At 43.3% G+C, this 22,814-nt stretch overlaps 1 protein-coding gene across 1 annotated transcript in view; it reads left to right on the forward strand.

The window, feature by feature from the left end:
* TMEM51 (transmembrane protein 51) overlaps positions 1–16,558 on the forward strand; it is a 34,875-nt gene extending 18,317 nt beyond the window's left edge. Inside the window, 3 exon segments of the mRNA XM_044996292.1 lie at positions 11,160–11,640; positions 15,913–16,090; positions 16,092–16,558. Of these exon segments, the coding sequence (XP_044852227.1) occupies positions 11,291–11,640; positions 15,913–16,090; positions 16,092–16,334 (771 nt within the window). The 5' untranslated portion in view covers positions 11,160–11,290 and the 3' untranslated portion in view covers positions 16,335–16,558.
* The last annotated feature ends 6,256 nt before the right edge of the window (positions 16,559–22,814 follow it).

Here is a 22,814-nt window from a genome sequence, read left to right on the forward strand (position 1 = left end):
GATTTCTTTGGAGTATCCTCCTTGGTTGGATATATATAATCCCAGAAAATTACATGCATCTACTGCCTCTACAGTGTGACCTTTAATTGTGATGCCCGCCTGCATCCTATTGTTGTTCATTGGTCAACATGTGTGCATTTTGTTTTTGCCACATTCAGGAATACTCCATATTCCTCGCTAACCTTTTATAGAAGCAGCAAAGAATCCTGTGGCATCTTATAGACTAACAGACGTTTTGCAGCATGAGCTTTCGTGGGTGAATACCCACTTCTTCGGATGCAAGTAGTGGAAATTTCCAGGGGCAGGTTTATATATGCAAGCAAGAAGCAAGCTAGAGATAACGAGGTTAGTTCAATCAGGGAGGATGAGGCCCTGTTCTAGCAGTTGAGTGAAAACCAAGAGAGGAGAAACTGGTTCTGTAGTTGGCAAGTCATTCACAGTCTTTGTTTAATCCTGAGCTGATGGTGTCAAATTTGCAGATGAACTGGAGCTCAGCAGTTTCAGATATTAGGAATGGCAATATACAAAAACCTGTAGGAGAACACTTCAACCTCCCTGGCCACACAATAGCAGATCTTAAGGTGGCCATCCTGCAGCAAAAAAACTTCAGGACCAGACTTCAAAGAGAAACTGCTGAGCTCCAGTTCATCTGCAAATTTGACACCATCAGCTCAGGATTAAACAAAGACTGTGAATGGCTTGCCAACTACAGAACCAGTTTCTCCTCTCTTGGTTTTCACTCAACTGCTAGAACAGGGCCTCATCCTCCCTGATTGAACTAACCTCGTTATCTCTAGCTTGCTTCTTGCTTGCATATATAAACCTGCCCCTGGAAATTTCCACTACTTGCATCCGAAGAAGTGGGTATTCACCCACGAAAGCTCATGCTGCAAAACGTCTGTTAGTCTATAAGGTGCCACAGGATTCTTTGCTGCTTCTACAGAACCAGACTAACACGGCTACCCCTCTGACACTTAACCTTTTATAGAGTCCAACGTTTGTTGTATTGCATCAATGGTTACAGCAAAGAGTGTTATATTATCACCATATTTGAAGTTGATTAAGAATTGTCCACCAATTGAAATCCCAGCTCCTTCCACTTTATGAAAATCTTCCAGGGCTTGTCTCATAATAAATTCTGCACACACATTGAAAAGACTTGGGGACAGAATGCACCTTTGTCTCTGACCCTGGCCAGTGGAAAACCACTGCACTGCGGTCCGTTGTTGACAGTGGAGACTTGCAATGCGTTCAAGTGAGATGCTTCCGAATCCCCATGTCTGCCAGTATCCTCCAGAGACTGTCATGTTGGAGGGTATCAAACGCTTTGGCGTAGTCAATGAAACACACAGTCAATGGGTGATTATGCTCCTTGCCCTTTTCAGTGAAACAAGAAGATATTTACAATTTGATCCTGTGTGCCTTGTCCCTCTGTGGGACCAGTAGTTCTGCTTCTATCATTTGCTTCATGTGATTCTGAATTATGTAGAGCAGCACTTTACTTGTGTGTAATACCAGGGAGGTGGTACAATTGGGTAGTAATTGTTTTTATATCCCCTTTCTTTGATAAGGGCAGAGGATGGCTTTCACCCAGTCACCTGGCTGATTTCTATTCACCCACTTGTGGTTGCAAATTTTCCACGAGAACAATACTGGTGTCACCAGTCACTTACAGCAATTCTGCTGGTACGCTATCTAGCCCTGGTGCTTTCCTGGGTTTCATTTTCATAATAGCATGCACTGCTTCCTCATGCAGGATTGACGGCTCTCCTTTCTATCATCCTATTCAGTAGTCTGTCATCTATTGTAAGTGGCTCTGATGAGGCATACAGATTGGCACAGTAATCTCTCCATCTCCATTTGATATTGTCACCTTCAGGAAGCATTTTGCCACCGTGATCCTTTTTTATGCTTGGTCATCGGGGGGGAAAATGAGGAGCACAAGAAAAACCTGGTTTACAGTTCTACGTGGGGGCAGGGGGAAATAACATCTCCAGCATAAACAACCTTTCTGGCAACAGCAATTCTAGTTTGGTGATTTAGTGTTTCTAGTGTAAATCATTGACAGTCCTGGAAATGCGATAACGGCAGGGGGGTGTAAGGCAGAGGCAAAGCTGGGTCTAAATGCAGGGACTCAACCCATCTCATGGAAGCATGATTAATCGTGAGGTGGGGGGCAGGGCAATAACTCACTAAAGCGGGATTGGAGACACTGAACTCCTTTTACCTTAAAAAAAATAAACAAAGTGAGAGTGAGTCTCTTAAGGCCCAATTTAGGACTAAACTGGAGTTGAGCATTCGCCACCACATGGGATTGGAAAGGAAAGAGTCAAATGGCTTGGTAGAAACCAGCCTATAAGGTGCCAGGAATACTTCTTCAGGCTGCCTCCCCTTTGACGCTGGCTCTGCCCTTCCAGCAAGTGGTTGGAGCTGCTAGTCCTGCCAGACTGGCCTGTACTTGGAAGCAGATATTTCTTAAACAGATGGGAGCAGCACTAACTGCTGATGTCCCAAGCAGAGGAGAAGAGGTTTGTCATCTTACAAAGAGGAGGGAAATTCAATTAAAAAGTGGACTATTTAAAAAAAATAATAATCCTAGTTTAATTTGCCCTGTTCCCAACTGCATTTTAACACTCAAAGGACTTTAGATAAAACTTTCAGAAGCACCTTTCCCAGACCTGAAGAAGAGATCCTGTGTACACTCGAAAGCTTGTCTCTTTCGTCAATAGAAGTTGGTCCAATAAAAGATATGACCTCACCCACCTTGTCTCTCTAATATCCTGGGACTAAAACAGCTACAACACTGCAAAAAGCATGTAAGTCATTTAGGAGCCTAAATTTCCATTGACTTTCCATGAGATTTAGGTGCTGAAATCACTTCTGAGAGTTGGAGTTGAGAAACTTAAGTACATTAATGCTTTTGGAAACTTTACCCTCTGTCTGAGAAATAGTTTCTTACCCTTTATGGTGGCACAATAAGAGAAAACGTCAAAAGAACCACTGTCCTGTGCATTATTATACTGAGGTGGGAGAGAAAGAGGTAGCAGAGTGGAGATAGCTGAGGCTTGTCCAGTGTATACCCATGTCAGCCGTGTCTCAAGGCAGTGCTTTCAGCTCACTTTAAGGAACATTAAATTAATGTGTCTTAAAATAAGTTTGGGGAGGGAAGGTGAAATAGAACAAGGACCATTACAATTTTGATTTCTGCCACTTGTGGGTTCTCAGCTGGGGGCTGCCACCATCCCTTTCTTTACGTTTAGACGAAGGGTAATCCCAAATTTATGGGATGGAGGGGTGAAACGTTTGGGTGTTATAATATGGTGTCATGGTATGGAAGAAGCTGAAAACTACTGTGCCGAGTACTCCTAATAGAGTAAAATAAAATTAATCACCTGCTCGTACGAAGGAGCTAGACAATGCCGGTAGAGTCCTGCCATCTTGTCCATATAGGGCCTGATCCAGAGCTCCCTGAATTCAATGGGAATCTTTCTGATGGCTTCAATGGGCTATGGATCAGGTCCATAACAGGGAGAACCACAAAGGAGAGCATTATGCAAATTTAGTAAGTGGTCAAATAAACATCTCAAAGATAATGTCTGACAAAATGTCCTTTCTTCTCTTTTCGTAATAGTTTAATTTTACATTTAATAAGGAACTGGTAAATTTATAGTAATGAAGGAGGGGAAGAAGTCTTAATAATGTAAACCTTTGGTACAGGACTCTCCTGTTAATTTGCCAAGAGGAGGCGAGAGCTCTAGGTCTGTGCATGCTGGTTAGCAAGGGTCTGCTGTAGTTCAGATAAACATCTACACACCATACGACAGGCCATGGCTATAACGTGTTTCAAAGGACAGATGTTAAATTTCACATTTTCCCTGCAACATGGGATGGAGCCCGGGAATGTAAGCAGCCATCAACTCTTAAATTGGAAGTTACTGACGAACGAGGGCTAGTTTAAATGGCAAAGAAATATCAGATAGTGACAACTTTCTGGCTCCATCCATTGGGCGTGAAAGGTTACAGATCCCAGAAACTGGGATTTAATTTGCCATATGTGCTTTTTGGTGCGTGTTTAATAAAGACAGGAGTGGGAAGGGGAAAAGTTCAGGGAAGTTTTAAACAAACATATAAGATAAGGTGAATGACTTTCAGTAGCATCCAGATGCATCAATGTTCATCACAGAAAGCTTGGGCTACATAAAATGTATCAAAGACTGTTGTGTTTAGCTCAGGGGTCTCAAACATGCGGCCCGTGGGCCGCATGCGGCCCGCGGAGCTCTTCCCTGCGGCCCGCGGAGCTCCCCAGGGGAGCTCCGCAGGGGCCCCCAAGAGAAAAGCGGAGGCTCCCGCCTCCGCCCCTCTCCTGGAGCCTCGGCGCATAGAGCGCCGAGTCTCCGTCCGAGCGCCTGAGCCCCGCCCCGATCCGAGCCGCGTGGGGAGGGGGCGGGGCTGGGAGCTCTGGGCTGAGCGCTGCGCTCGGCGTGGAGCTCACAGCCCCGCCCCCTCACCACGCGGCTCTGAGCGGGACCGCCGGAGACGCGCTCGGGTAAGGGGGGGGGGGGGGGAAAGCGGGACCCGCCGGGGCCGGGCCGGGGGAAGGGAAGCGGGACCCGCCGGGGCCGGGCTGGGGGGAAGCGCTCAGGGCTGGGGCAGAGGATTAGGGTGCGGGGGGATGAGGGGTTCATGATGTGGGGGCGCTCAGGGCTGGGGCAGAGGATTAGGGTGTGGGGGGATGAGGGCTCTGGCTGGGGCTGAGGATTAGGGTGCAGGGTCCTAGTGCCTGCCCTCCGCCAGTACTGGCAAGGCAGGCTTCCCTTACCCTGAGCCTCTCCAACCCCAAACCCTCAGCCCCAGCCAGAGCCCTCATCCCCCTGCACCCTAATCCTCAGCCCCAGCCCTGAGCACCCCCACATCATGAACCCCTCATCCCCCTGCACCCTAATCCTCAGCCCCAGCCAGAGCCCTCATCCCCCCACACCCTAATCCTCTGCCCCAGCCCTGAGCGCCCCCACATCATGAACCCCTCATCCCCCCGCACCCTAATCCTCTGCCCCAGCCCTGAGCGCCCCCACATCATGAACCCCTCATCCCCCCGCACCCTAATCCTCTGCCCCAGCCCTGAGCGCCCCCACATCATGAACCCCTCATCCACAGCCCTCACCCCACACTCCAAACCTCTTCCCTAGCCCTGAGCCCCCTCGCATCATGAACCCCTCATCCACAGCCCTCACCCCACAGCCCAACCCTCTTCCCTAGCCCTGAGCCCCCTCGCATCATGAACCCCTCATCCACAGCCCTCACCCCACAGCCCAACCCTCTTCCCTAGCCCTGAGCCCCCTCGCATCATGAACCCCTCATCCACAGCCCTCACCCCACAGCCCAACCCTCTTCCCTAGCCCTGAGCCCCCTCCTGCATCATGTACCCCTCATCCTCAGCCCCACAGCCCTCACCCCTGCACTCCCTCCTATCCCCAAACTCCGTCCCAAAGCCTGCACCCCCACCCCCTGCCGCAGCCTGGAGCCTGCATCGAGCACAGAGCCTGCATCCAGACCCCCTCCCCCACCCAAACTCCCTCCCAGAGCCTTAGGCAGTAAATCTAAGTGCGTGTTTTGTCCTTTGAGTGAGGTGCATTACTGAGTGTATATATTTATTAAAACTGCGCGCGCTTAGGGGAGGAGGTGGAGAAGAGACAGGGCAGGGGCGGGGCCTCATGGAAGGGGTGGATTGGGGGTGGGGCCAGGGGCAGCAAGGGGGCGTGTCAGTGATGCGGCCCTCGGGCCAATGCACTAGTCCTCATGCGGCCCTCGGGGTCATTTGAGTTTGAGACCCCTGGTTTAGCTGCAGCAGTAGCATATGAATAAAATAAGCTGTATGATACAGCAGGCTTTTTTTAACTTACAGAATTCAGTAAATTCACAAATTGAAATTCAGGAACTCTGCATGACCGAGCAATACAGACACAGCACTTAAAGAGTTAACCCCCTTTTAAATATTATTTACCTTATCTAGAGCAACTGAAAAGAAACATATTAGTGGTAAAGTTATTGCATGCATTGTAATAGACTAGTAGAAGAACTGTACCTCACAGGCAGTTACAGGGAGAAAACTTTACTTTGTATCCTCTCTGTTTGTTCATTCCAGCTTCTGGTCTGACTCTCTTTTTACTGCAGCCATATATTTAACTGACAGCTTCAAGGCCTTCCCAACAGTTAAGACCTAAACAGCCTTGTTAGTGAACTTTACCTCCTTAATTTGCATGCTCTTTGTTCCTGGCCCCTGACATGTGTTGTGTTTGCCTTATTTACACGTACATACATTATTTTTGTGATAGTGGGCCAGTCACCTAAAAGATGCAATTTGAGTTGTGGCATCATCCATAAAATCTGTGATTGATATTTTTTTTTTAACATTTGAAAGCCCTTGCCCAAATATTTGATTGTATGGTTACAGCAGAGACCCCCCCAGAATTTTCTTGTGAACTTCACCTTCAAGAGCTTGGATTGAAAAGTCGGCAGATATGACCCTCTGCATGGTTCCTATGGGAATTGATTTGAAAATCCATTTTGAGTAGATTTAAAGGGAACAGCGGAACTTGGTTAAAGATGGGTAGGGCTGAGAATTGTTTTATAACGCACATTTTCTCGACGTTGGGATTTTTGGGTTTGCTCTCTTCTTACTCAAATGGCTTTGCTAAAACTGACCTTTGTATCAGTAGAACAACCCTTGATAAGCACTGGCCTGATTTTACCGAAACTTTACGTATGTTTCCATTTCTTTAGCATATGTCACAAGTAGGAAGTAGCCTCATTAAGAACCATGCAGCCTCCGGGCCCATATCCTGCCCGTAGTAGACACCAAAAGAGAATGTGGTGTGTACAATCTTCCATCATATATAGCTCTGCCGTTGTTGCCATAACTGCAACATTCATTTTCCACTTGCAACACGATCCATGTTTAATAACTAAACTGTTTAGCAAGAGTGAAGAGTTTAGCAACAGAGAGGTCTGAACCTAAAGCAGTGCACACATGTTGGAAGGGAGCCTACTGTGTATATGGCTCAGACTGAGAGGAGAGGTCAGTCCCAGGAAAGGAAATCCTGGAGCTGGGGTAACAAATTTTCTACTTAGTACAAATAACTACTTTCAAATTTTGTTTACTTGCTCTCGTTAGTGACATTTTCATTGGAGAGAACTTAGGATTCAGCACTTATGGAATCCCCATCTGCTACAGGATTCATTATTTTATCTTTGTCCCATAAAGAAATACAAAATAATCTAACTGTTTTTCATTTGGACACTAGGGACGACTTTCCTACAGACTTAATTGGCCAATGCATTTGGAAGAAGCAACTGTCTTATATTTAGACTGGTTCAGTGATCCCTCTTTCTCTGCCAGATACTATCTAGATTGACTTGGGATCAATCCTCCAACTCAGAGTGGTTAGATCCTTCATCAGGGCTAGATGTTAATTGCTACAAAGCATCAGAATGTAGGATTGCCATGAAAATCTGGCGTCAGATTCTCTGTGGTATTATGCCCAGGGGTCTGGTCCCTTAAGTAACTGGATCATAGCTCAGTGGTTTGAGCATTGGCCTGCTAAACCCAGGGTTGTGAGTTCAATCCTTGAGGGGGCCATTTAGGGATCTGGGGCAAAAATCTGTCTGGGGATTGGTCCTGCTTTGAGCAGGGGGTTGGACTAGATGACCTCCTGAGGTCCCTTCCAACCCTGATATTCTATCTACCACTTTCCTGGGAAGGCTGTTCTGTAGCTTAAAGGACACAAGAACTAGCCTTTCTCTTAATCTAACCAAGAAAACACAATACTAAATATAGCCGAATTGTAAGTCAGTGATAAAAGGTATAGGGCAAATGATAAAAATAAGCATTCTACAGTGCTAAATACCCAAGTACCATATATTCATGAGGTCCCATCCAACATAAATAATCATGGAAAAATAGAGGAGCAGGAAGAATAGAAAATGTATCCATATTTGTGCAGTTGTGATGCTTTTCTTGGCAGTCAATTAAAGCTGGAACATTCCAAGCAAAATCTGTTGCAAAGTTTATCTAGTCCCCACTGTAGAATGCTAGGAACTCCGCTACAGAGGTCCAAGATACCTTTATATAGATTCCACTACTGGCTGCAATTCTTACCTTTCAGATTTTAGGACGTCACCTGGATCTAGCTCACTTTTTTTTTTTTAAATAAGAGTATCCAGTCATCTTTCATAATTTGTATAGTTTGTACCAAGATTAATATAAGCTGCTTTCCAGATTTCTACAGTGCTTTAATACTTAATGTAGTAGATTTCCTGCATGCCGTAAAATTTTAATCAAAAGTTCATATTCCTTCCAAGAGCTTTCCACGATATGCCTCGATAGCGTAGTGGGATTCAGTAATTTGCAGGGCTCTGCAATATAAAGCTGAGGAGCAGAACGCAGAACAAAACACTGCGAATGATCATAATTGGCAGAGAGTTACACAGGTGGAGTTCCTGGTTTAAAAGAGTTTCAGACAGATGAGTTGGGAACCCATTTTTCAAGGATGACAGAATGTGGAATTAAATATAGAATTGCCCGTGTGCAGCCTTCCACCAGACCTTAGTCCGTATTAAATGCTACTAGTAACCATATGCAAAGGCTCTGACCCCAGAGTGATGTGTGGGGCTGACCCAACAAGAGACTCTGCAGCTAGTTGTTAATACAATCCAAAGCCTTGTTTGAGTCCAAGTGCTGTTGACCTTAAAACCACATTACTGCTTGGTATAATCTGCTACGTCACTGGCACACTCAGCACTGTTGCAGTAGCATGTGGCATAAGGGATGGTGACTGCAGATTACAACTGGCATTTAAGAGAAATCTCCTGTTCCAACATGATTGGTTTGGGGGAGGTGGAGAGGAATTCTGAAGCAGTTGTTCAGCATTCTAATGTTATGATGCTTCAGCTAACCTGTATGGTCAGTTTCCTCCAGATTAGTGCTTAATTTGTGCCAGGGTCTAGGCTTGGCAGTTCATAGCCCCGGCACCTCTGAGCTGCATTAGTTATGAACGTAAAAAAATTGCTTGAGCCTTGGCTCCTCTTTCATTACAAATTAGGCACTGCTCCAGATTCTTAATAAGCAACAAAGTCGTCACGATACAGGTGAAAAATTTGATAGTGTATTTAGCATTGCACAATAATATTCCGTCTGCCTGGACTAAGGTCAAAATTAACACTAACCGCAGCATTTCAGCTCAGGAAGTATGTACGTAAAGCATGAAAAACACACCAAAATACAGCAATAATGCCAGTGAAACTTTGCTAATCTACCCAGTGTCATTGCATGCAAGTCCTTCCTTTATATCAGCCAAGACTTCATAGTAAAATTCAGAAGTGAGGTTTCATAATACTAAGACTTCATTATTTTTACAGGCTGTACTACTATGTTTACTAGTGTTAAAAGGAAACAAAATCAACGAAGTATGTTCTGTAATGCAATATCCTTTGTTGTTTATATACTAATTGGCAAAATTCAGTAATTCATAATGGATCTCCTAGATTGTTGTACTTCGCTTTTGCTCTTCATGGATATGAGATTTAGGGACCTATCATAAAACCTTCCAGAGGATATAAATGGTTACAGGCATACTGATGTAAGCACACTGAGAGGTCCCTAAATACCTGGAATTAATACTTTGTTAGCTTAAGGCTAGCCTGTTTTTGGTTTGGCATCTATCCAGGTAGTAATAAGGTGCCAGTTGCTATATTATCTTGGGAAGCCAACCAAGATTAGTTCCATCAATGGTGAAAACAAAAATTCAGTGTACAAGGTGTTGGGGGCCAGGGGCAGGAGATTCTAAAGCCAGCTACGATGCCTGTCTGCCTGCTGGTTTCAAGAACTTGACCTTCTAACTTGGATAGCCCTTGCATGTCAGTTTGGAGACACATGGCCGAATCTTGTCATCACTAGTTTCTATTGCATTAATATCACTTACCAGGAGAATGTCTTTCATGTCAGTGAAGCATCTTTTTGTATTTGAGAGAGAGAGAGAGCCCAGAGAACACAACAGCTGGGAGAAGAGGAACCTGTGGTCTAGCTTGCTCCCTTGCACAAATGCTGAGACAGAATTCTTGCTTGATTTCTTTTGTGTGTGAAGAGACTTCCCTCACACCCTCAGGCAGCGGCCAGTTCTTCTTTCAAAGTATTGTTCTTAAGGCTTGTGATTTTTTTTTCCATTTTGGTTTTGGGACCAGTATATTATCCCAATTGGAATTAGTCTTCAAGATAGTGAAGCCCCATAGGGTATGTGCCATAAAGAATCTTAAATGTATATTACCATGTTGTATTTTTTTTAAAAGTACATTTCATTCTGAGATCCCAAAGCATTGTACAGATTAGATATGTGATCAAGGAGCGATTGTTCACCAATAATAACTAGCACTAGTCTTCATTTTGAAAGTGCTTAACACTCAATCACTTTGACACCCTTCTGAGGTAGGTAAGTCACACAGGGTAAAATTTTCAAAAGTGTCATTGAAACGCAACAGGAACTTAGGAGTCCAGGTGCCTAAATCACTTTTTCAAATGGGACTTAGGCCCCTAAATCTCTTTGGTGCTTTTGCAAATGTTACCCATAAGCTCTGACTCAGGTTCCTTAGTGCAACAGAAAAGGGTGTCTCTGTTAAAGGCAGGATTATAACCTAGGAATTCTGGTTCCCTTGTGTGGTGTTTAAACCACACAGCAAGGGAAGAGAGAAATTCTCCAGTTGAAACTATAGGGTGAATTGTGTTTAGACAGACTGTAACCACTCAAGTTGGAATTTGGCCAGAAGGATGCTTCAATACCTCCTGTTTTTGCAGAACCTCGCCGGGGGGGCAACTTTGGCAAATGGCCAGGATCTCCCTTTCACACGTCACACCAGAAAAGCATCATGGAACAAAAAGCCTGGGGATACTCTTTTCCCATGTATAATCAGAATGGCCAGTAGTGATCCTTCCTTAAGTTTGGCCATTATATTAGCCCTTGACTTCCTCTGCACGCTCATAAAAATGTGCTTTCATTTCCAGTATTAAGGTTGATAGAATAAAATGATGCCAAGTGACCTTCTTGTTCACCGTAATTGTAGCTCGTTATATAAGTCACATGTACTAATTGCTATTCTTTTTCCTTTTCCAGATTTCTCTCTAAACTCAAGCATTTGGATGGATTCATAAAAGTGCGAAGCTTGGATTTTTACACACAATTATTTTTGGAACTGGCATGCTATAAGCTGACTCTGCTTATTATCTAGTGATCTAGCACTGGGTATGATGGCCCAGTCCAGGTCAAATGGATCTTACTATGCCCTGACTGCTATAGGGTTAGGAATGCTTGTCCTTGGGATCATAATGGCAGTCTGGAACCTGGTCCCAGGATTTGGCCATACTGATAAGCCTCCCTCATCTGCTGGAAATAGTAGCAATCCAGAGCATAATGAAGGAGGAATATTGAAGAGTAAGACCTTTTCGGTGGCTTATGTATTGGTTGGGGCTGGAGTGCTGCTGCTGTTGCTCTCCATTTGTTTGAATGTCCGGGACAGAAAGAAGAAAAGACAAAATCAGGATATTGCTAGGATCCAGCAAGGAACATCTGCTGAACCTCGACATCAGGAGGACAGGTAAGTCTTTCAGTAAAAGGGTGCTGGGTCTGGTGTACAGATAACATTAAAAGATGTTCTTTAAAAAAAAAAATCACATTTAGAAATTTAACGTGTTAAGATCAATTGTACCACATGCTAAATTATAGGCGTCAAGGAATATAAACTCTGGCAAGTCAAGTGTAAAAGTATAATTAGGGAGGACAAAAAATAATATGACGAGCAACCAGCAAAAGATACAAAAACAGCACAAAAAAACCCAACAACTCAGAAGCAGGAAGCCTGCCAAAGAATCGGTGGGGCCACTGGATGATTGAGGTGCTAAAGGAGCACACATGCAAGAGAAAGCAGTTGTGGAGAAGCTAAATAAATTATTTGCCTTTGTTTTCACTGCAGAGGATGTGAGGGAGATTCCCACATCTGAGCCATTCTTTTTAGGTGACACATCTGAGGAACTGTCCCAGACTGAGGTGTCAATAGAGGAGGTTTTGGAAAAAAAATTGATAAATTAAACAGTAACAAGTCACCAGGACCAGATGGTATTCATTCAAGGGTTCTGAAGGAACTCAAATGTGAAATTGCAGAACTGCTAACTGTGGCATGTAACCTATCACTTAAATCTGGCTCTGTTCCAGTTGACTGAAGGATAGCTAATGTAATGCTAATTTTAAAAAATTTTAAATTTGCAATCCTGGCAATTTCAGGCCAGTAAACCTAATTTCAGTACCACGCAAATTTGGTTGAAACTATAATAAAGAACAGAATTATCAGCCACAGATAAACACAATGAAGTACTTTTTCACACAACACACAATCAACCTATCAAACTAGTTGGCCAAGGGATGCTGTAAAGGCCAAAACTATAACTGGGTTTGAAAAAGTATTAGATACATTCATGGAGGATAGGTCCATCAATGGCTATTAATTAAGATGGTCTGGGACATAACTCCATGCTCTGGGTGTTCCTAAACTTTTGACTGATAGAAGCTGGGACTGGATGACAGGGCATGGATCACTTGATAAATTGCCATGTTCTGTTCACGCCCTCTGAAGCATCTGGCACCGGCCACTGCTGGAAGACAGGATACTCAGCTAGATGGACCATAGGTGTCACCAGCTATGACCATTCTCATATTCTTAAGTCTCAAGCTTCAAAAACGTGATACAAGGTTTAGAAAACCTGATGTATGAGGAAAGGTTTAAAAACAAACAAACTGGGCATGTCTTGAGAAAAGAAGACTGAGGTAAGACTTGATAACAGCCCTTAACATATTTGAAGACAGTGAGAGGACAATGATCAATTGTTCTCCATGTCCACTGAAGGTAGGACAAGAAGTAATGAGCTTTATCTGCAGCAAGGGAGATTTAGGTTAGATATTAGGAAAAACTTTCTAACTATAAGGATAGTTAAACACTGGAACAGGCTTCTAAGGGAGGTTGTGGAATCCCCATCACTGGAGGTTTTCTGAACAGATTAGACAGATTCTTGTCAGGCATGAACTAGGTACACTTGGTCCTGCCTCAGCACAAGTGGCTGGAGTAGATGACCTATTAAGATCCCTTCAAGCCCTACATTTCTATGATTCTATGCTTCTCTGCATGAGTTGATTGCCTTAGAGGTTAGGAAGGAGTTTATCCCTCTATATATATCATAGCATAATGTGTTAAGTGAATGATAAACGTTCATCTTCCTCAGAAGTATAAGCAGTTGGCCACAGCTGGAAACAATGTACTTCACTGGATGGACCAATGTTTAGAACAAATAGGATACATCCTATATACAAAGCTTTAGGAGATTGCTTGCTTCTCTAGTGTAAAAATGCTATGGTGAGGTGTGCATCTTAAAACCATGACCCCATCGGTATAATTGTAGAGGAGACAAAATCCTTTTTGTCAGCTTGGCAGGGCTTCTAGCCAGCAGAGAAGTAAAAAGGAGTGTGCCATTGCTACAGAGTAATGTGGTATCTGTCTTTCTGCTGTGGTTTGTTAAGTCCAGTAATTCTGTAAAGTTACAAAACAGCCTTTCAACAGCGTTTATGAAAGTATGTACAAGAGCTGCAGAGAAACGAAACAAACTTTTACATCCATTGAAGGTGGGGAAATGCCAATAAATACTGAGCAAAGAATGTCTCTGTTACCAGAACATCTTAAATAAACAGTTTACTAACACTGATTCAACATCACAGGGAATTCGATGACATAGCCTGGCAGTGCGTAAACTGCGATGGTGTTTGATTCAGATTGTATCCTGTCCCCAAAACATTGCTCTTTCCCTCTGAAGGACTGCTAGAAGCTGGGAATGGACAACGGGGCATCACTAGATAAATTGCCGTGTTCTGTTCACTCCCTCTGAAGAAGGGAAAGAGGTTTTTCATATGAAATATGTAACAAGAGAGTATGAGGTGGCGACTCTCTCCAGCTTCATTTAATTAGAAAGTACCATGATGAGAGCTATAGAAAACCCTAAGGTAGTTATAGAATGACAGAATCTGCAGAGAGGGCTCTTGTGCTGTAACCAGTTATGTGATGCTAATAAAATGCAGACTGTGTACTTATGCAGACTACATGTAGATACCCTCGTTATAGATTGGCACAGTGTTGGTTAACAGTATCTAACATAATTCCTCTCCCCTACCTCTTCCCTCCCCACCTCAAAAAAGAAAAAAAAAGAAAAAGAAAAAGAAAAAATAACCAGGTTTACATGATTATACCTTCATTTAATGCCTTTGTAATTAAGGTATTTTCCTCTAAATTAAGTCCAATTGAGTGGAACAGCTGGCAAGGAGAGATGTTAGGGCAATTTTTCACCTGTTTCTTGGAAGAGAATCACTATTCTGATATCCCTCTTTGTGGGGAATGGAATGGAGAAACAAGGAATAATTAATGCAAAATGCCTGAACTATAACTCATTAGTCATAGGGCAATGAAAAGGCACCTTAACATCAAAATAATTGTGCTATAGTCAGTTTCACAAAGGAAAGAAAAACTGGCATTTCCAGTCTGGCACTTAAACAATGTAAAGATGCAACTGTAACTCCTCCTGTCTGTTCCTTCCTTGATTTTGTTTTATTTTTTTTTTTAACTTGGGTGGGATGGTGTAACATTTAAGAGTTCACTGAATGTTAGTTGCAAAAGAATTTTAAATTCTAACACTTGGCAGTTGAACATAGCCTTTCTCATCTGAGGACTGTGAAGGGCTTTACAAACGTGATTTTTAGATGGGTAAAGTGAATTGTCAATTGCAGTGAGTCCTGGCTGTTAGTATTCCCCTATTCCCGACACACAGTCACAGACTTGCAAGCAGACTGGGACTTTTGTATCGGGAAAATAACTAAAGATGGGGGGGGAAAATACATACTCATGTTCTTAGCCTACTTATTTCAATGACACACTAGACTAGACTACATAAAGCAATGCGTAAAGTGTCTTTGCTGTCTTTTTTCAGTGTACACAAAGCCATGTGATAGATCAAAAGTAATCAGTTTACACCTACAGATTTCTCCAGAAAGTTTAGCAGAGAGCGAGAGAGGTTAACTAGATGTCCTAAACAGATCTTTTCCACTTCTAACTTCTGAGTCCAATCACTGCTGTAAGAACCCAACATATGATCACCTGAAAGACTTATTACTGTGTGACACCACCAAGATCCTAATTTTTACATTGATATGGATACTTTGAACTCAGTTGTACACCCTAAAACCAGGGCGGCTCTAGCCATTTCGCCGCCCCAAGCACGGCGGCACGCCGCGGGGGGTGCTCTGCCAGTTGCTGGTCCCGCAGTTCCAGTGGACCTCCCGCAGGCGTGCCTGCGGATGCTCCACCGAAGCCACGGGACCAGCGGACCCTCTGCAGGCATGCCTGCGGGAGGTCCACCAGAGCCGCCTGCCGCGCGACTGGCCAAATGCCCCCCGCGGCATGCCACCCCAAGCACGCGCTTGGCGTGCTGGGGCCTGGAGCCGCCCCTGCCTAAAACATTACAGTGGCCCAGTGATAAGAGCAGGAACCAGAACTCCTGGTGGCATTCCCACCCCGGAAATGAATTTGTCACATATAGGGGCAAGTCACAATTTCTGTGCCTCAGTTTCCCAGCTGTAAAATACAGATGATAATCCTTACTCACAGGGATGATGGAGATTTAACTAATGTGTGTAAGGCACTTTGTGATCCTTGAATGAAATGTGCTGTAGAAATTTATATTGTATCATCATGTATTTCTGGTCCCAAAATTTGAATGATCAGAAATGCAGCTGAAATGGCTTAGCATATTGATAGTATTAAAATTGTCTCCTACAGTCAAGAAGAGGATGATGAGACACCGTCGCGATACTATGTTCCCAGTTATGAGGAGGTTATGAACGCGGGCTATCCTGAGACGGGAGAATTGGACAGAAACACCAGGATCAGCATGTCTCTGCCCTCTTATGAATCTCTAACTGGGATTGATGAAAATACACCAACTACAACCACCACAATCGACGCTGTATGTCGATTCGAACATACAGCGTCAGCCAAGCAGGCACAGCTCTCGCTTGAACAAACGACTGAAACCCCTGAAAGTTCGGAGAATTAAGTCTGATAAGCTGCACCTAAAGGAATTCCGAATAAACCTTCCAGACAGAAACAGTTCAGGTCAAATAACAATAGAACCATTGACCCCTCCTCCCCAGTATGATGAGGTCCCAGATAAAGCACCAGATAGCAAGGAAGTGACCTAAAATCTCTGGACTTTCCAGGGGAAAACACTACTAGATACTTGATCTGTGGGTACAAATGCAGTCAAATTCCCACAAGCTTCAAAAAGATCAAGGAAATGCCGGACTATATACCTCTTTTTCAGAAGGACAGAATGATGATTCCAAGACATGGCTTTTCATAAAATACCACTAAAAATTAAACACTAGTGCATCTGATACTCTGAAATAAATGATCTTTATAAGTACCAAATCTGTACTTTTGTTTTAAATTAAGTAGTACATTGTATGCCTCTCTTGTAGTTCTTTTTTCTACACTATATTTTTTTAAGCCACTAAATTGTTGTCTTTTTTACCAATAATTTTAAAAGTAGAAAAGGAAAGGTAATTTTTTTTTTTTTTTTTAGTTTCTCTTCTTCCATGTAAGAAAAACCAAACAGTGTGGCTTTCTCCACTTCCATTAAAATGGAGTTGAGGTAACTGAAGAAAGCAAGTCTGCATTTTGTAACACCTCAGTCATGCTGTGAAATCTATTGAATGAAATGACAATTTTGAACCATCAGATTTGTTTAATCCTTTCAGCAGTACTCATGATGCCAGTGAGAAGCTTTCTAAGCACTGACAACCATAGAGGAGAAGATAGTTTTTGGTGTTCCGGTGTGAAGGGAGAGTATGTTTAAGGTTAACCTGTAAATTCATTCAGTCGGCATCTACTCCATTGTGTCACTTCAAAAATGTTTAATGTTCTAAGTTAGCACTGAATATGCTGAGCAATTGGAGACTTTTTCTAAATAAATGTTTTGTGTGTATGTGTGTGTTGTAAATGGGAACAACGCAAGTACTTTAATCAGGGACTGTAAAATGTAGGGCAAAATGTTCTCTTTCCATGCTAGCTTGGAAAATGGCAGTTTCAGCATCCTTGAGGCGCACACAATCTCTCTTCTGGGTTTTTAGTAAGGCCACAAAGATTACGAAAGCATGCTCACTCAAGCTGTGATGCCATATGAGGGAATAGGCATATCTGTATGGGTCAGAAGATAAACTTTTCTGAACTCACAGAGTAAAAGGCCTCAACATGCAAATCACAAGCTTGATCCCTATGTCTCTGGCACGCGTAAATGCACTTGCTCTGATATTTGGCAAGCCAAAATCAGCCAGTTCCTTTGGTGCCTCTTCCTGGTAATGGTCTCAACTGTTTGGTGATGCAGCTGAGAAGAAAACACTTGCATTGATGAATGTGATGACATGATATAAGACAGAGAATATGACATTAAGAAGGTAGAATGCAATCAAATCATGTGGATGGCCTGTATAAGACAATGCTATGCCCTAGTATGTATGATGCAAATGCAACATGATCAACATTATGTTTAATTATGTAACACTTGCAAAGTTAACAAATGTCTCCTGTCACGGGACAATTTTAATGCTGGCTGCAAACTGCTTCCGGCACTCTTTGCTAGACTAGACTTTATCTAATAGTAAAAATAAGCTAGAAAAGAGGCCTTTCTGCCAGCTTGGTGTTTGGAAAACATGTGAAGAACGCTTCAGAGATCATGCTACATATAGATGTGTTACTGAGGTATATTCTCTGTACCCAGAAGCCGGCCCCAGCAAGAGTGGAATGAGTCTTGCTTCTTGTCAGACATCAGTCTTTTTATAATATTTCACTGATTTGCAATGCCTACTATTCAGTGATATCTATTCTGGAGTTGAATGGAGGAGGGAGTTGTCTCATTTTTGATTCTGGTAGGGAAGACCCACTTGAACAAGATTTTTAAAATATCCTATAGGGAAAAGGTTTCCCAGTACCCTATGTTCCTGTTTGCAAGCACATTCTGATTTGTTTATCACTGCACCTATCCATATGCAAGCTCTAAGAAGGCACAACTTTTGGAATCCTTGTCTGTGATTTACATTTTCTAGTTTTCCACAGTCACGTGGAGAATAATAGAATGGGTGCTATTTTATTTATGCCAAGGACCAAATCTTGCTGTGTTGTACCTAAGCAAGCCCACTGAAGTCCAGATTTTGGCCCTTAGTTGAAACCCTCTGCTGCTAGTTTCCAAAGGAGCAGTAATGTAAGAAATTGTTGGTACAATGAAGTGACTGAGAGAAACTTGTTGAACCTGATCCTTTTCCTTAAGGGGGCACCTTCCTTTCCAACCCAGGTCTCTAAAACAGGTAATTATTACCCCTTGCCCATTCTAGCTTGATTTTTGGCAATTTCTAATTGAGGTTGGAGCACTGTATCTCACTAAACTAAAATTGAGGAAGAGGAGGAGGGGGGGCAGTAATGATTAAAGCTAAAGGCTAAGAAGGAGCAGGCCAGGTTCAAATTCCGGCTCAGTCAGCTAGTTGCTTGCTCTGTTGCTCTTAAGCAACAAATGTGACCCTCCACAGCTTTCATGAAAAGGCAGATGATCTCTGGAAAAATGAGAGAGTTTGAACTGCCCTTTTGCAGGGTCTATAAGCTACCCCCCAAAAATGCAGATACTGTTTGAGGATAATCTGTTTCGTTGGCTGTGAAGCCACTTTGTGCCAAGTTTCAAGGCAGAGTCTCTTGACTACAAAGTAATCCTTCTTCGGCATAGTCTTGTCATTTTCTTCCTAAACTGGCTTTTTGGGTCTGACACTGTCTTAGTTTGTACCCTGCTATGATTTTTTTTAATCCACATCATAAGCGAGTCTCCCTATTTAGTGACTACTGTAATTCCCTTTCTCTATATCAAAAGATTGCTTAGGCACAGAGGGCTGAATCCTGCTCCCTCCAAGACTCAGTGGGAGTTCTTCCACTGTGAGCAGCATTGGGTCATTAAAGAAACAACCTCAGGGCTATTGCTGAAGGAAACACCAGCTACGGGTTGGTGCTAGCAAGTGGACAGAGTTGACTCAGATGTAAGATATACTAAATCTACATCCAATATGGCACACCCATTTAATTTGGATAATTTCCAGGGAGAGCAGCTCCAAGGTAGTGCGTTTCAATGATTTTGAACAATGGATTGTAGTTATCTATCTGCCTATTTCCAGAATTATCATGTATGACTTGGGTGTTTGCTAGCACAAAAATCTGTTCATTTCCCCAAATCTATTATGTCAGATTGGTCAGTTGTGCCTTAACAAAGCATCTAAAATGTGTTAATGGATTAAAAAAAACAGAAATTAATGAAATACAGCAAATGAATATCAATCAAAAGGCAAATCTTTGTCCCAATTAGCATAAGTTACTGTCATTTATATGCTATGTTTCTGTTTTGAGTAGCTGTGCTAATCAAGGCTGCCCAGAGGGGGGGCAAGAGGGGCAATTTGCCCCAGGCCCCGCAGGGGCCCCCACGAGAGTTTTTCGGGGGCCCCGGAAAACTCTCGTGGGCCCTGGGCCCCTGGAACTTCTTCCGCTCCGGGTCATCGTCGGCAATTCAGCGGCGAGGGGTCCTTCTGCTCCGGGACCTGCCGTCAAAGTGCCGGGTCTTCGGCAGCAATTTGGCGGCAGGGCCCCCCCGCCGCCGAAGACCCCAGGCCCCCTGAATCTTCTGGGCGGCCCTGGTGCTAATTAAGATGATTATACTAAATCATTCTGCATAGTATTGGAGCAGTGGGACTCTGCTACTCTAGCTTCACTTGGGAAATAATCTGGGGACCCCAGGCTGCCATAGCCAAGAAAAAAGATGATAAAATCAAGCTTAGGTGAACATTCTTGTTCCACAACAACCACTTGGATATCGTTCAGTATAGTGTATGAACTAGTGAATGGGTCACATTTTCTATGGGAGAATGAGACAAGAAGTCAAAATGAATTAAGACTAAATCTGAACAGGAAGTAGAACACCGCCCAAGAAACAAGATCTTAAGCTATGCTGTGCATATACAGGGAAAAAAGGTATAAATCATACGATTTTTCTGACTTTACATAAGCCCCACATATAAGTACATCAAGAATTCTGAGTCCGATTTAGACCTGCTTTAAGGAAGTGCCCAGCCATGGAAGCCAATGGAGTTGCTCCTATTTATACCAGGGATCGTAATATACCAAATGGGTACAATACAAGATACTGAAAGACTGCATGTGTAGTAAAACGAGAGTTCTGTTCCTCTTAATATCTGTACAAAGTGGTTGCCGAATTTTTCTTTGGTATTACATAGGTTACAAAGTTCGTTAACAAAACACAGAATTATGCTTCGTACCTGACTTTTATAGGTGAATACATCGGTGGTGGCTATAACCTCACCAGCATACTGCATGCTTGAGTATTGCACCATTATGTCAGCTGGCTAGCTGCAACACCCATCAAGTCCTGAAAGTTGTGAGAAGTGGATATTGGTTTCTAGGTAATACAGTAAAACTCTTAATCCACAGTTCCTTCTTTGTCCAAATCTGTTCCCTGATATGAGTCAGTTACCCAATAGCTGCCTTCATTATCTGCAGGCCTCTATGCTTTTTTAACCTCTATGCTATTTTTATCTCCTAAAACATTCTGGATGATAATGTTTGTAGCACAAAGGGAATATGTTTTCATAATTCAATTTTCAAACTCCATGTAAGGCATGTTTCTAGCAAGAACTTATCTTAAATGCTATTGCTAGAAAGGTTAGTTTCTTGGCCAGCACAGATACAGCATTAAAGCAAGCAGATCTGAGCTGAGCTACAGTCTTGTTTTTGTCTAGCAGGAGTAAAATTACTGGACTTCATTGTAATCATTTTTTTAATGTTTCAAGCAAGAAATAGTATGGATGTAAAAGGGAAAGAATGAGGTAGAGAGTTGAATCAACTTAGAACCAAAAATTTAATTTTGTTTAAAAAGAGTTCTTTTTCTACTGTTCTTTAAGAAAATTCAGTGGAAATAGCTTATATAAAGGAATACACAATACCATCTGACAGTATAATTTGGAAAAGTGAAACCAACTTTTCCTCCTTTGAACTGAGAAATGCAAAAAAATGAAAATATATATTTTTAAAGGTATTAGTAAACCAAGTAAGAAATTCCAGGGTGTTTTTAATGAAACTGATGTGCCTCCAAAAGAAATAAAAACTTACTGGCACTGTCTGCTCAAACTTGTTCTACAGAACAAGTTACCCTGCTTTCTAATTGTGTTGCCAGAAGAGTTGCTCTCAGTTAAGAAATTGTGGTTTACAAAACTGACATCAGAAAAATGTCTGTCACAATGGCAAGAGAATTTAGGAACAATTTTTTTTTTAAACTGGTTACTTTACATTATGGAATCTAGGTTAAAAACTTCTTTAAAAATGTGAATTAAACAGGGTCATGTATGATCACAATGTACAAACTCAAAATTACTTTGAATTTGTACTTATCTGGATTGTGAAAGTATTGTTTTTAATAAGTAAGGCAGCGTTATTGGGATTTTCTTCTGTATCCAATTTTGAACCAGATTCTGCCCTGATCTGCAATTGACTGTTGAAGTTAACATTATTACATGGAGTGTAATCGGGGCAGACTTTGGCCCTTGGGGCTTTTTTAGGTTTTGTTTTAAGTTGTCTTTTTCATTGTTAACTTTGTCTAATTTCTGTATTTCTCCTCACATACAGGTTACCTGGGGTGGTTGTATTTGCTTGTTTGTTTTTGTTTTTAAAACAGTTCTTTCCCCTAGCCCCCAGGGGTATTATGGAATCAGGTATAGACAATGAGGTCTAGATGGAAAACGAGCTGTGTTTACGCTCGGATGTTCTGTTCTTGTGCAGGAGGCAGGTCCACCCAAGCACTATTGTGGTTAGCTGATTATTATTTACAGTAGGGTGGTGCCCAAAGTGCTAGGTGCTAAACAAACATATAGGGTTCAAAAAAGAACTAGATAAATTCATGGAGGATAGGTCCATCAATGGCTATTAGCCAGGATGGGAATGGGCGAGGGGGGATGGATCATTTGATGATTCCCTGTTCTGTTCATTCCCTCTGGGCACCTGGCACTGGCCCCTGTCCGAAGACAGGATACTGGGCTAGATGGACCTTAATCTGCCTGACACCCTTACCCTTTGAAACAGCCTCTCTCTTCCCCCAAGGGTGGGGCGGGGTGGAAGGAATCCACCTCCCCAGCACTGTGGGCAGGGGGCTGGGCTGGGCTCAGCACAGTGTAATCTTGATACTTTTTACAGTTCTGCCCCCTCCTGAATTCCCACGTGTTCTCCGCAGGGCCCATCCCCTCGCCGCGCTTCTTGCTGGAGTTTCTGTGCCTCGGTCACTGTTTTGTCCCCGGAATTTTTCGACTCAAACCGGGGGCCCTGGGGGTCGCTCAGGGGTGAGCCCCGCTGACCTGACTCTGAGCCCTGAAGCTGTGACCGTGCTCTGCCCTTCTCAGGAGCAAGGGCCCAGGCCCGGCAGGGGTGCAGCTAGCGAGCCCCCCCTCCCCAACCCCGAGCACAGCGCCGGGGCTGGGGCCTCCCCCTGCTCCCGCCGCCCGCGCGGGGGTGCCGGTCCTGCCCCCCCGGTGCCTGCCTGCAGCCCGGCCCCGAGCGCTGGGGCCGCCTCCCCGCTCCGCCTCCGCCTC

The sequence above is a fragment of the Mauremys mutica genome, chromosome 21 (genome assembly GCF_020497125.1).
Source record: "Mauremys mutica isolate MM-2020 ecotype Southern chromosome 21, ASM2049712v1, whole genome shotgun sequence".
NCBI lineage: Eukaryota > Metazoa > Chordata > Testudines > Geoemydidae > Mauremys > Mauremys mutica.